Below are 15,797 nucleotides of genomic sequence, written 5' to 3'. Positions count from 1 at the left end.
AGCTGCCAAATGCTGAACGTACATGTTTTTCCCACACAACGTTATAAGGGACTCACATATAAAGGTGTGTATATAATAAGAAATAGCACAGATCCAATGATGCACAGGAAAAGCTTGAATGAAGAAATCAAGTGTAAAATACGTAATTTTCGCGCATTCACGCCTTTAAAGTTCATAGATTTTTTTGAGATTTTTACCGTTAACAATAAGTCTATACTTATGTTGATTGACAGTAATATCTATTTTGTTGTAAATATTAACCATTAGTTTTGAGAGCTTTTAATAAAAAAAAATTATAGGATGATAACCCAAGTTAGAATAATAAAAGATGAACTTTTGTATAATAAGGTGTCTGTTTGTTTTTCTCTTATATCTCTAACTATAATTGTATTATGTTTTAGGGACATAAGGAAGGTAACCCAGAAGAATGGTACTCAATTCCTATTCTTGACACAAACACAGAAACACTTTTGGACGCTTTTCCATTTGAAGAAGGTAAAACGTTTCTTTCCAAAGGCACTTAAAATAATATTTGAAATAGTCAATAGATAAGGTTAACACCATAAATAAAAGAGGAAACCTAAGAATTTCATAATCCTAAAAAGTCATGTTAAAATCATAATAAATAATAACAGAAACCCTTCTTATTTTTAAGTTAAAAATAAGTGGGGGGAGGGGGGGGGGTGTTAGTTTTATACTGTGCTTACCCCTGCAGGACTTACACCTTAGGTCATGGGTGTATATTCTGCAAAATTGACCCTGCTAAAGGGGGGGGGGGGGGTGATAATATGAATAAAATAATTTTTTTTCCATTTTCCCCCCTTCCTTGCTGGAAAAAACCAGGAGGAGAATAGTTATTTCTTGTATCGTATTATAAACGGCTTTCCGCGGATATAGAATGTACTGAAAAACTGGTTTTTATCTTATGATTGTACATTTCTATATTCGTAGAAAACTGGATATAATACGATGCTAGACATAGTTTTTTCGTATGGATGAGAACCGGTTCCTATCCACCGGATTCGAATAAATACTAGAAAATTTTTTTAAATTTTGCAACAGGGGAAAATGAATCTTGTGCAGAATATACACCCTTGCCTCAGGTGCAAAAAACTGACCTTTAATACAAACACTCGAAAAACTACAAAGGATTTTTGGGTTTTCTGTGTTTGACTTGGCACTTTGAGGGGAAACCGCTATCTAATATCTAAAAATCCTTCTTAGGTCCTGTATCTTCTATTATCCTTGTCTCCAAGACCTCCACCGGGGAGCTCAAATTGACCTATGGGCGTCTGACCCTTGGAGAGGAAAAACCTGTTATAACTGGGGTGAAATCCAATATCCTCGGACGTGTGGAGGATTTTTTGTCGTGGAATGTTTATGCAGGGAGAGTTTTTACTGATGAACCTGCCTACATGTTGCTCTGGAAAAAGACAGGTATAGTTATTTATCGCAATTCATTATTGACAGCTTTCCGCGGATGTTAAAATTTAAAGTTATAAGATTAAAACCCGTCTTGTTAGGGGGTAAAATTGGTATGTATCTTATGATTTTTATTGTAAATTGTCTCTAATACAGTGCTTATACATGATTTTTAGTATGGCTGAGAACCGGATCTAATCCATACAGGAAAATGCACTAATAAGTTTGACTATTTGTCCTGACATTTACCTTTGTCAGTTAATTTGTAAAAATTCAGCCGCAGCCGCCATATTCAGATTTTCACACTTAACCTAAGCCGCAAGAAACAGATATTTAAAAAATAGATGAAAATCCGTAGCTGTAAATGATTAAAAATTCGCAGCCAAAATCCCTAGAACGTTTAATTATTAGTTTAAGATAAAAGATGTCTGCTGATTAAGAACCGTCTCTTGGCTAGACTGAAAAATCATGTATCGTGTTCTATTATGGACTATATCCTCGGGCCAACCAAAATAAGCTTAATTACAATTTTTTATTTTATTATCTGCGGTAGGATGTCTATAAATTAACTATTGTGCAATTTTGTAGGTAAACAGTTCTTGTTATCAATTTTAATATATACATATTTAGGTGAAATTCTGTATACCGAAAACTTTGATGAGCTAGATTGGAGAACTGTATACACAGAACCTGCTTGCTATTAAACATAAAAAAACCTTACTACTTTATATGATAGGATATACATATTTAGGTGAAATTCTGTACACAGAAAACTTTGATGAGCTGGATTGGAGAACTGTATTCACAGAACCTGACTGTTATGATTCAGAAATTTGCGCCATCTCAAAAGATTTCTATGCAATTACTTGTTCCAGGTAATCGATATATTTATACTTGGATGTTGCACCAGATTTCATGTACTCTAATGAAATTATACTCACAGCTGGCTAAAACTATGACCAATATACAACTTATTTAAAAGTGTGGAATCTCAGAAGACTAAAGGGATGAGACAATGGCCGATATATTGATGAAAATCCTCCCAATGATGATAAATAAAATTACCCCTTCTTTAGATTACAATTAGTGGTTGAAACGTTTGGACACTACTCAATGAACTTACCAATCAAAATTCAATAAAAGTCTTAGAATTTGTTATACGAGTAAGAAAACGTTACTATAAAACGTTGGGATCTAGTGTAACAAACAGCTCAATGTACCCTTCCTCTCTGGTAGAGACTACCATTTTAAAAATATATTACTTGACAATTACTTAGCACCTGCTTCCAAAAAATTTCATGAATTCATAAGATGAATAACGTTTTGTTTTTAAGAATATATTTATTTTCTTGGTTAAAGTACGAATTTGAAAATAACAACAATATTGAATCAATATTTTTTGCAGAATAACTTATCATTGATTAATATTTGTTTTACTTTATAGAAAATAATAAAGGATTTAAAAAACTACTTAAGAAAAAAGGCTTTATATTGCCCAAAAAAAGTGGAAGAAAGATAGGGATGCAGATTTATTTATCTGCCTTTGTCCTTTCAATCCTTGCTCTTAAGTGGCTAACATAAGATTCACTTTGTATGTCCGTTCTTATAAGGGAAATGTGATTTTTCAAGACTGCTTTTGATCAATTTTTGTTGACGATTCCCTGTACAAATAAGCATGTAGTATAGGCATAATATTCTCGGTAGGTCGGTCTGTCAGTCAAGCTACAAAAGACAGATACTTTTCTTATAAAGGTTTTGTAATTTTTTGAAAAAGAATTTATCTTAGATTTTCTTTCTTTATGTCTGTGACAATCGAATGATTTTTGTTGTGCTTCGCTACTTTTGCATGTTGTCATCCGTGTTTTGTTAGTACTGAGAATTTGTGTAATAAAACCAATATATTATAATACAGGGAGTGAGGGGACATTGGGCTGTTTATTACATTATTTCCCAAAGTCTTAAGAACGTTATATTATTCATTGGCATAATAACTTTGGGGACTTTTATTGAATTTTGATTGATTGGTTAATTAAGTTGTGTTCAAACGTTTCAACCACTAATTGAAATGATTGGGTAATTTTGTGTATATTATTTATCAGCCATTGTCTTATCCCTTAAGATTTCTGATTATAATACCTTGATGAAAACAATATTATTTAAGAATATTAGAAAGTTAAGCTTCTGTTGTAATATTATCTACTTTGTTTTGTTGTTGTCGTAAATATATATTATGCATTCATAAAACTTTTTGGACTTTTAAGTAAATCTTCATAAAGTTGTTAAATATAGCAGTGAACAAACTTTTCCACAACTAATTTTGATCAATAGAAAATGTATTTTTGTCGTATCAATTTATCGTGCATTGTCTTATCCCATAAGTTATGTAACCATGGTGTTCGAGTTAGAAGCGTAGCAACTCTAAAATCGTTACCAGGAATTAAGTACGTTCATTTGAAACATATCGATGTTTTACCTTTTTTGACAACATTTTTTGTACGATGTAATTATCATATTAATCTGATTTTTGAGTAACGATTCCTAGGACAAAAAGGTATTTAAATAAAAAATGTATTTAGGCATGGTGAAGATGGTGGAAAGTTGAAGATCATCTCAATACAATTCCAATTTGTCTCATCAGAAGCTACCCTGAAAACTACAGTTCACAAGTGAGTAAAAAAATATTTTCAGTATGGCTTCGAAACCCATAAATATCCGCAGAATTAAAACCGGTTCTCAGCCATACTTAAAAATCATGTATATCATCGTATTGCAGACAATTTTCCACGAATATTAAAATCATAAAACTAATACCAGTTTTGTTAGACCCGAGAGGATGAAAGCCCGGGATTCTGGTTTTCATCTGAAAATATTTAATTTTAATATCCGCGGAAAGCTGTCTATAATGCGATGCGTTAGATAACTAATATTTGTTGAGGATTGTTTTTTATTAGCGTTGCTGCAATATAAATAGGGTATGTTCCTGTCATTATGTCTGAACGAACATGCAATTACAGCGAAGAAATGCTTTGTTACTTTACAAACTGGTTTTTTTAACAATACTTATACTTAATATGTTATAAAATTTTCTACATTTTGTGTTACTGGTGGTTATAGTTGTCCTTGTTTGAGAAGAGAAAAGAAAATCTTAGTTGTTTTCCCTCAACGGGCCTAATCTAGCACGGAACATCTGTTCTTTATTTTGAAATAGATTGAAATATATGGAGAAATTGTATATAGTGTTTTTTTTTTATTTTAGTTTAGTTTAGGTCAGGCTCAGAGTAGCCCTGCAGGGTTAGGGCATCGTAAGTATAGGTCCCGCAGGGGATGAGGCATAGTTTCTTTGCTCGCCAGGCATTTTGGAGGAAAGCGCCTGAAACTGTGAGGTATTTCAAGTTGTAATAAATTCTCTACATTTTCAGGGGTCGAGGACTGTACTTTGTTTGTGATAACCTCTTTATTGTGGGAGGAGGAAGGATTGCCTTTGGTTCTGTCACAGACCTGGATAAACAACTAGATGAATTTATAGGTTAGTATGTAAATTTAGTTGGGATGGATAGGCAAATAGGAGTTAATACCTATATACTATAACTATAACTATAATATGAACTATAATATATGAATTCATAGCGGCTGCACCATCCCATCTAAGGACTCTAAATTCAAAGTGATAAGAAGGAGGAAGAAGAATCTAAAGATGAAATGGACTGAAGAAAGGAAGATATGTGAAGCTTCTTTAAAAAGAAGAAATCATTTAGTTTAATATTTTATTGAGATCTTAAGCTTTAGCCAAACACTTTACTACTTTATAAGATGAACTATACCAAAAAAACACTTATCTTACAAAACGCATGTTTTTAAAGATGACCCGATGATTTTTATGTGATGACCCGAAGTGTATACTTTAACTTTTTAGGTCTGGGTTACAGTCAAAGCAACAATTCTGTAGCAACTTTTGGTGCTCTCAGTCTATACCAGACCCTTCCTAAACTATATGAAAAAGGCAGGCGTAATGGAATAAGAAAATTGGTTATAGCTATTAGACGGTGGTTGATTATTAGGGATGGAGGGGGACTTTTGACTGTTTTTTACACTAGCCATTTTTAGCTTATTTTCAAGGCTAATCATCAAGAAACCTATCTCCACATAATATTCTTTGCTGCTCCAAAACGTTTTCAAGTGGTTCTAGCCGGTAGATACTGGTACTAGAAATCTAAAAATGTTTTTTTTGTATCATTTTTCACGGGATTTAAGCAAAAATATGTTTCTAAAAGTTAATTCCTACGTAATTTATGACTGATTTATCTTAAAAATAGCCAAAAAAAAACGACTGAACGGCCGAGCCGTTAGCCGTTACTTTTTTAACTTTTTGTTCGTTTGAGGGAAAATTTACCTACCAAGGATTACTCATGCAAAATTTCAGATCGAAGTGCCATTTATACATTGATTACGAGATGGTTGCATTAACCCCCCCCCCCTTTTTTTTTATGATAACGTTTACTTATTCATTGGCTTGAAAACTTTTGGTAGTTTTATTAAATTATGATCGATTGGTGTTTCATTTATTTATAGAAGGGGTAAGTTTACTTAACAGCATTAGTTATGTACATTTAGGGAATAGTAGCTTAATCCGTAAAATTGTGAGTAACATTCCAGTCAAATGCTCTTATTAGATCAAACAGTCTTTAAATATGCATTTAATATGCGTTTGGTCAACATTAAGAACAGTTAGACCTAATATTAATCGAATTTGACTGGAAGCTTGCTCACAATTTTACGGATTATTGCGTAAGCTGCTATTCCCTTCATCGTCAATTGTCTTATCCCTTTGGAAGTTTGGATAATTTACCTTCCCTTTTCCAGTTCTTTAATCATTTTACTCTTTAAGTCCATATTAATGTTGATCTAACTTGAACAAAAAACAATGTAAGGGGCACATTTTTACTTATTCCGTTATCCATGAAAATTAGGAGAAACCAATAAAATCGTGGAAGCCCTGACAACAAATATAGATGTTCCAGAAGACTTAATTGTTGATTTTGTTGACTTTATCACAAATGAGAAGAACACTAATATTACGTAAGTAGTTTTTTTTGTCATAATTTTAGTAACAATAAGGCTTGTTTTTTCTATGAAAAAATTATTAAAATGGGACTTAGTATTTTGTCCCTACGTTTAACTCCTGCAGGGCCTATGCCTGCGGTGCCCTAACCCTGCAGGGCTACCCAGTTCCCAATATAACCTAACTTAACATGACCAGAAATAACAAATAACAAAAGGGAAACTATCATTTCAAATTAATAAGGATGGGAGGGGTTTATTTTTGCTCAAGAAGTGGTTAAGATTATTTGAAGCTAAGGCCGTAAAATGTATTCTGTGCGGTTCAGTAACAACTGTTGGCGTTAAATTCAAGAAACATAAAAAGCATAAACATTTGAGTTTAATATTTTGTTTCAGTGCTGAAGAGAAAAAAGAGTATATGATGACGCTGCTGTCTATTGACCTGAGTTCAGCTGTGATGGCCGGTGAACTCGCCAGATTAACCATGGAACAGGTATTATTTATTATTTATAATGTACCTGCTTTTCATTGACCTGAGTTCAGCTGTGATGGCCGGTGAACTCGCCAGATTAACTATGGAACAGGTATTATTAATCAAATAAAAGTTTAACCCAGACAACTACCTGGCAAAAGTGGTTGAGACCTTTTCCGTTTGCTATCAAATTGCTTTCTGCTCGTTTGTAGTGACTTGGGTTTGTTTATATTTTCAACGCTATTGGCCGATATTCAAATACTCAATTGAAAGTCGGTACAGGGTCTCTACCCCAAAAGTAGAGTTACATATTATTGTGTACCCTCTATTCTTTTACTTTATTATCTAGAATGTGGTAAGAAATAATAAATTTTCACTACTACCACTATTTGTAATCTATAGGTAGCAGGGGTAATTTTGTGCATCATCATTGAGATTTTACATCAATTTATCGGCCATTATCTTTCTTTTTACTTTTAAACCTTTCTACTTTCTAAAAGTAAAACCACAACGTACAAAAATATGAAATCCCTGTTTTCTTAACGGATATTAATGGATGCTTTCATGAATAATGAAAAATTCCTCACTTCAAATGATATGTTGGGGAGTTACACTTGGACTTTACTAATAAGTTGATAATTCAAAATATTAACAACCTCCAAAATCTTACGAATCGCTGGATCGTTAAGGTTCTGATTTTCAGGAAAGCTTGCTTATGGTACATTTTATTTTTAATCAAAACCTTTCCTTTTAGGGTAAGGGGGGGGAAATTTCGGTTTTTTTTCGGTTTTTTTGAAAAAAAATGGGGTAAATATTAATATTTTCAAATGAAACCAAGACCAGTAGAAAGCTTACGGAAAGGACTATCAGGTCCTAAAAGGACATTATCCTAGGACTTTTAGAAGTTGGCCGAAATTGACCGCAAAAAAGTTACCGATATTTCCCCACCACCGGGGGAAATATCGGTAATTTTTTTCAACCTAAAAAAAATCGATGAAAAACGGCCAAACGGCCAGTCGAACATAAATAATCATAATTAGTATAGGTTATAGGGATTATCCACAAAAAGTTTCATTTTCGATTTTTTTTTTCGAAAATTTTTTTTTTAAAAACTTAAAATTAATATAAGAAAAAAACGTATTTTATTACTTTTTAGGCCTGATCCTAAAAAAGCTCACATTGAACTATAGATTTAGCCCAAAAAACATGAAAATTGATTAAAAATTGACCTCAAAAATTGAATTTGAAGCAAAAGTGTCATCTTTGCAAAAAATCTTGACTACATTTTAACCTTAAAAAAATCGATGAAAAAAGGCCAAACGACCAAACAAGCGTAATAAATCATAATTAGTATAGGTGATTGGGATTAACCACAAAAAAATTCATAAAGATCGGACTATTCCTCCTATGTCAAAAATATTTTTTTTTCAAAGGACCAGAAATTTTGATTTTTTCCTCGCAAAATTTTGATTCAAAAAATAAAATTAATTTTTTTTTGTTTTTTATCTGTTCTATTCATTTTTAGGCCTAATTCTTAAAAAGTCCATATGGAATAATAGATTTGACAAAAGAAAACATGAAAACATGACCTTAAAAGTTGAATTTTAATTTCTTTTGAAATTACCGATTTTTCCCCCGGCGCCAACTTTGGTCATTTTTGAAAAAAATATTAACCCGATTTTAAAGCTCTCAACGGATTTGGAAAAAGCGGGCAATTTCTAGTTCAAAAAGTTTTTCAGATCAGCTCTAGGTCTTACCAATTTTTGTGTAGGTCGATCTTTACACACCTACTAAAAAATTTTTGGAAAAAAAAAATTTTTCGTCCGACTTTGAGACCCAATAAGTACCCTTAATATTCATCTCACAAAAAATTCATTTTATACTTTTTTGTAGGCAATTTAATAAGGAACAAATTTGCTTTTATGTTTTTTTCTGTCATTTGAAAGGAACATGGAGAAAAAGGTCATTTAATGAAGGTAGGTCGAAATTACCGAGAATAGCCCCTTACCGAAACTTCCCCCCCCTTACCCTACTCTTTTTTTACATAATATCTCCTTTTAAGATTTTCTTTAACTTTACATCAAAGAACATTTCTGTTCCTTTTTTTAAATAAAAATTTTGTTATTTAGGTATGTATTAGCTTTTGGATGCACTATTTAAGGAAATATTTTTTATTGATAAAATTTCTTTTCTAAAACAGATAGGTATTTTTATAGAATTATATTTTTGTACAAAAACCTGAATTGTTAAGACTTCCTTCATAATTTTATGTCGTGTAGATTTTAAAATTGTTTGTAATGGATGCTATTTTAAAAAAACAACATAGGATAAAATAATAGCAAGAAAAAGAAAAGACTATTTAATTTGAATTCCCTGATTGTTGATTTTAAGTCAGCGCTGAATAATAACATAAATCAAAAGGGGACATATTAATTTATTTGTGAAAGTAATAGGTTGTCTGTCTGTAGCTTAGTATATGGGTTTCCATTACAGGGAAATTTATTAAAGGCTTTAAATATTTTGATACTTACACCCTCCAACGAGAAAACGCCCCTGGAAAAAAAGTAAAATTGAAAAAAAAGAAAAACGACATTATTAATCTTTTAAAATATTCTTTTATCTCAGAAAAGTTGTAATAATTGAGCTATATTTTGTTAAAATACTCCTCTTTATAAACCTTCTCTTGTATAGATTAATTAAAATTAAAGTAAAATAATTTAGTGGGATTTTATTAAACTCGCCCATAAGGTGGGGACCCTGACCTGATCTTGTATTGGGTCTTTGAAATCAGCCAATAACGTCGGAAATGAAAACACAGCCGAGTCCCTACAAAGAACAAAAAGTAAGTTACTAGCAGAGTAAAAGGGTCTCCACCAGTTGGGCTAGGTAATTGTCTGGATTATACATCTTTACTAGGCACACACACACACACACTAGGCTAACAATGTTTTATAAATATTTGTTTTATCGTATGAAAATAAAATAACACTGCACCGTAATGGAAGCTTTCAACATGAATATCAAAAGTAAAAAGAATTTTGAACAAGGAACATAAACTGTACAATAGTAGCGTAGTAATAACATTTAAATTAAATAAGAGCAGTAAATATAATGATAAATCTTTAAAATAACTTTTGTTGATCGAGTAAATTAGTAAAGGATATATCTTTAGTTAGTACTAGTAGGGATCTTAAGGGATATGACCATGAATGATTATTTACAGACTGGCCAGAGTGTACGTTTTGTACGTTTTGTACGTTACGCATCGAATCTGTGTACGTTCTGGACGTTATTTTGTTATGTGTACGTAACGTATTTTGAAATTTGTATTTTTGTACGTTTTACGTTTTTTTTTAAATAATAAGAATCAAATATTAGCAGAAAAGTAATTTGTATGTTTTGTACGAAAATTTTTGCAAAAAACAATAGGTGTATTATATCAAATAATATCTTCAATTTTCATAGAACAAAAATATGTAGGTAAATTATGCATATATGTTATTAGAACTTACAGTTTAAATTTATGGATTTGAAATATATGTCCTATAGATTTAGTTTAAACTATTGAACAGAAAGAGATATGCAGTTGACTAAATTCAAGTTTAAATGCATTTTATGCAACTACCCCTTTAATAGATTTTACGATAATTTTTTTCAAATTCTTTATATACTTGGGTAAATTTTCCGAGATATCATATGGTGCTCAGTTTAGGAGTAAGAAGTCTTATTTTTTGGTATCTTCAGTTTTTAAAGAATAAGAATCAAATATAAGTAGGATAAAAGTATTTGTATATTTATTTGTATTTGTACAAAAAGTATTACAAAAATAGTATATTATCTATAATACAAAGTAGAATGATGTCTGTCCGTCTGCTTGTCCGTCTGTATATCAGAAGCTTAATATCTCAGTAACCACTGAACCTATTGGGCTATACTCTTCATGGAATATACCTAATAGTCCTGTGATGTTTTTTTTGCTATTTTCTTTAGGGGAGGGACACTTAAAGCTTTTTACTTTCTACTAGGATTAGAGGCTTCGCCCCTAGCCTCTAGAGGCTTCGTCCCCTCTTTTATAGAATCGTTTGTTGGAAATTTGTCAAAAAAAAATATAAAAAAAGATTGTGATTATTTTTTCATTTAGGCTTCGCCCTAGGGTGTGGTGGGGGTTCCCCCACCCCGCTGATTTGCATTAGTTTACAAAAATAAATTGAGGGGTGGTTGATTTTTTTTGGGGGGTGGGTTTCCCACACTCTAAGAAAATAGCCTAATACTACCACAGGACCAGTAGATATATTCCCTGAAGATTACAACCCTATATGTTCAGCGCAAGATCTTAAGCTTTAGACAGACAGGCATTGATTTACTTTGTATTAAAGACTAGTATTTTCTGAGATCTTTAGCAATAGAAAAAATAACCCTATATTCTATTATATGTTTATCCTATAAATCCTTTTTTTCTGTAACGAAGAATCTCGCTAACTGCTGAACCGACATGATCTTTGTGAGGTTGTAGGCTATTTTCTCTGTCCTTCCATATCCCTTCAAGAACCTGTATTCAAAATGATAAAAAAATAGTTTAAAACCATCTTGGTAACTGTGTGAAGTAGTTATGAAAAACTTAAGCATCAGACAAAAAACTTATTACTTTATTTAATAGAATATACTTAGTACGTAATAACAGGATGTATGTCTCTCTGCTAACCGCTAAACCGATATGGTTCTCCTTTACAGGGTAGCTTATCATAGGTCCTGGGAGAGGGTATAACCACCCTCCCAAGAGAAATTACTCTTAGAAAAAAATCACCACCCTTCCCCTATTTTTTCTTTCTTTTTAAAATTGAAATCAGAAATGGGGGTGGTCTACTCCCCCCTCCCTCACTAAAAAATTTATTAGCGAAGCTACTCTATAATCACTTTGTCAGTCCGTTATGCTATCGGAGAAAAGTGAATTTCTCGGCTCCTGTTTTTTGATTGAATAAGTTCACATTCTACATATTTTAATTGAGATTTGCCTTTTGGTTGGGGTGCTAGATCTATTCCTAGATTTTCTTTTTTTCATGGTTTTCTCGACTTCTATTTAAGATAGACGGCTGAAATTTTCAGGGAATAAATAAATTCACATTCTACATATTTTCAAAAAGTTTCTTTAAGGTTTGTCTTTTTGTTGCAGTGCTAGATCGATTCCTAGATGTATAGGTTTTTGTGATTTTCTCTACTCATATTCCTGATAGACGGTTGTAATTTTCAGGGATTGTATTAGTTTTCATTCTTAATACTTCCACTAAATTTCATTGAGATTTGCTTATTGGTTGGGGGGCTGATTTTTTCCTAAATTTTCACGTTATTATATATTTTTAAAAGGTTTTGTGATTTATTTAAATAAGTTAAATGCTTATTTTTTACGACACTACTCTATAGTTTATATAGTTCCCAGATTTCCATCCATAACTTTTGAGCTTCGCTACTTATGGATGTTGTCATGCTTGTTTCTTACTTTTTATTTTTAAATAAAAAAAATGGATTTTTGAATTCAACTCCCCCCCCCCCCCCCTAATCAAGTTCCTCTAGAGGCCTCTAAGGGCGTAGTCGCTGGTCCTTATAATAGGATATACTTTGTACATAATAACAGGATGTCTGTTTGTTTGAACCAAAGAATCTCGCTAACCACGGAACTGATATGGTTCTCCTTAACAGGATAGCCTCTCATAGGTTTTTGGAAGTTTTATAACTATTTTGGGGAAGAGTATCACCATCCACCCTCCTAAGAGAAATTGACTTTAGAAAAAAAAAAACTACATCCTCCCCCCAAAAATGAATTTTAATTGCTCACTGATTTTAAGTTAATTTTTTTCCAGATGTCTATAAATAACTTTTGAGCTTCGCTACTTATGTATGTTGTCATCCATGTTTTTTTATTGAATTCAACTCTCCCCTCCTCAAGTGCCCCTAGAGGCCTTTAGGAGCGTAGACGCTAGTTCTTTTAAATAGAGTAATAGGATATCTTGTGTCTGTCAGTTCGCTATGGTTTTCCTTTACAGGTAGCTGCTAGTAGACTTAAATGTATTGATAATAGGTAACTAGGAAATTATTTAACTTATTTTTATTAGGAATGTACGTTTTTGTACGTTTTTTACTTTTTTTTATGTACGTAACGTATTTTTTTTGTGTACGTTATGTACGTTTTTTATTTTCAAAATTGGCTGGCCAGTCTGTATTTAACATACATCTCCATTGATTAACCTTTTGTGAAATAAAATGGAAACAAACTATTCAAAATTCGCTAGGCAATAGTTTTCAGTCATATGATAGGATAACGTGGTTCTAAAACTTTAGATACCAGTGTAATTTACAGTTTAATGTACAGACTCATGGAAAGCAGCTTCACCGTAAAGGTGAACCATTAAGGTCTAGTGGTTAGTGAGATCTTAATCTACACAGATACACTAGTAAACATCCTGTTACGTGTATATAAGGATTTGTTTGAGGGTCTGTCATTTATCCCTTGTTACTGATGTAAATGTTTAAACGTAATTTGTAGTCTATTTGAAGTTGAGAGCTTTTAGTAACAACCTGGGATTTAAAGTGATAAGACAATGGACAATAAATTAATGTACATCCCCAATGATAAACAAAATTATCCGTTCTGCGAAGCAGATTCGTTGGTTGAAAAGTTAAAGCACTGCTAGTACTTGAATTAACTAAATAAACTTTTACAAATAGTATCTGAAGTTTTAAAGCCAGTGAATAAGAAATCGACATCAAAAAACTTTTGGTTACTGTGTAATTTACAGTCCAATGTCCAATCCCTCCCTTGGTAACAGCCAAATTTTACCTATTTGCCTCTAAATTAAAGTAAATGAAAATTAAATAACGGAGTTACTATATGTACTTAAGTACATAAACAAAATTGGAATCTAATAATTTCGTCTTACATATATTATGTCCGACTAGGAGCTTCTTAGACTTTGCATCATATTATTTGAATAGGTATTTCTCCCACTCTCTATTTAACTTTTCTACTAAAGGTTGTATGATCTTGATACTTTTATAATAACAACATAAACATAATATTGTTATGTATGTTGCATCTTTCTAATTAACTTCCAGCATTTTTTATTGGAAGAAGTATCTGTTTTCTATACTCTTTTGTCGCTTTATGTAAAAACTAGCGGCTACGCCCCTTTAGGCCCCTAGGTGCAATTTGTGGAGGTGCTTGAGGGAAATTCCCCCCTCCCCCATTTAAAATTTTAATTTTAAAAAAAAGTGAAGAGGTCAGTTTTTTCAATGAACGATTTATCTTTGAGTAGTTGTAAATATTTTTCTCGTATTCATTCGAATCCGGTGGATAGGAACCGGTTCTCATCCATAGGAAAAACTATGTCTAGGTGCCGAAGGCACGGGCTAAAAAAACTGGTTTTAATCTTATAATTGTACATTCTATATCCGCGGAAATCGGTTTATAATACGATGAAAGAAATAACTATTCTCGTATTCATTCGAATCCGGTGGATAGGAACCGGTTCTCATCCATACAAAAAAATTATGTCTAACATCGTATCATAAACGGCTTTCTACGAATATAAAATTGTACAATCATAAGATTAAAACGAGTTTTTTTAGCCCGTGCCTTCGGCACCTCGGGGCTAAAAAACTGGTTTTAATCTTATAATTGTACATTCTATATCCGCGGAAAGCCGTTTATAATACGATGAAAGAAATAACTATTAAACCTTCGAAGGACTTTGGTTCATCGGTTAGCGAGATCCTGCGGTACAGACAAACAGACTCAAAAGACATCCTGCTGCTTTTATATAATGATTATTAAACTAAAACTCTAACCATTAGATCGTATGTATATGATCTATATAAAATCCTAAAATCAATGCTCAATATAAAGAAATAAAAAAAACTACATTTATTGTGCTTCTTTTTCATAAAGTTTTGATTAATTCTTTGTGTTAAACGATAAAGGAGTTAACTTTTACGTTTATTTATGTATAACACAAGGATGACAACATCCATAGAGTAAAGTCTGAAAGCTACAGTTATATAGGGAAATTAATTGCACCTGAAGAAAAAACTCTTTGGTTATAAATATTCATTTTCCAGCGTTTTATAAATGAACAAAATACTAAATATGATGTTTTCAAGGCATGATTGACTGTTTTCCAGAAATGAGGGAGTACAATGTTTTATTTTAAATGGTGGAAAAGTTGGAAGTAAATTTTTTTATACCAAATTCATTTTGTAAATTGCAACTTAAAGTTTTCAGACGGAATGGTAAAACTTGTATGTTAGTCCAAACTTTTCAACAATCATACAGAAGGGTAAATTTTGTTTATCATTATGGGGGATGCATTGAAATATATCTTTGACTGTAAGATCCCTGCTGTAATTAAGTTTTTGTTTCAGAGTTTGGTATTGATAGAATTATGCTGCTCAATATTAGAGGATTCAAGTCTGGAGGCAGAGACAGAAAACAGGTAAACAGATAATCCGTAATATCACTCAAAGTGCCTTGTCGAGTACAGACAACCCCCCCCCCCCTCTTTTTTTTCAAGTAAATGAAACAGGTGGGGGGGGGGGAAGGGCAGTATTATGTTTATTACCTTCTTTATACCGACCAATAAAAATTCAACAAAAGTACCTGAAGGTTTTAAGCCGATGAATTGAAGTACATCCCCCAAGAGGTCACACAAAATTTTCCCTTCTGTAGATTACATTTAGGTTAAAACATTTAGACACTAAACTGCTTCGCTAAAATTGGACCTATATATGTATAATTCTTGTTTTAGATTCTAAGATTTAAAAATTGCTGTGAAAGCACTTTTTAATACTTAAGCTT

At 32.1% G+C, this 15,797-nt stretch overlaps 1 protein-coding gene across 2 annotated transcripts in view; it reads left to right on the top strand.

Moving 5' to 3' along the window:
• Positions 1-15,797, top strand: part of LOC145314049 (uncharacterized) — a 29,600-nt gene that overhangs the window by 8,431 nt on the left and 5,372 nt on the right. For both annotated transcript variants that reach the window (XR_013877612.1, XM_080153789.1), the window contains exons 6-14: positions 402-495; positions 1,225-1,437; positions 2,174-2,297; positions 3,999-4,088; positions 4,842-4,948; positions 5,336-5,422; positions 6,390-6,498; positions 6,877-6,973; positions 15,365-15,435. Coding sequence is in view for 1 of the 2 variants with exons in the window: in XM_080153789.1 (XP_080009915.1) it covers positions 402-495; positions 1,225-1,437; positions 2,174-2,297; positions 3,999-4,088; positions 4,842-4,948; positions 5,336-5,422; positions 6,390-6,498; positions 6,877-6,973; positions 15,365-15,435 (992 nt within the window). In the remaining variant the exon portion in view is untranslated. The remainder of the gene's footprint in view (positions 1-401; positions 496-1,224; positions 1,438-2,173; positions 2,298-3,998; positions 4,089-4,841; positions 4,949-5,335; positions 5,423-6,389; positions 6,499-6,876; positions 6,974-15,364; positions 15,436-15,797) is intronic.

This window comes from Acartia tonsa, chromosome 3, assembly GCF_053477335.1.
Source record: "Acartia tonsa isolate MP-2025a chromosome 3, ASM5347733v1, whole genome shotgun sequence".
In the NCBI taxonomy this organism is placed as follows: Eukaryota; Metazoa; Arthropoda; class Copepoda; order Calanoida; family Acartiidae; genus Acartia; species Acartia tonsa.
This window is presented reverse-complemented; position numbering and strand designations above follow the sequence as displayed.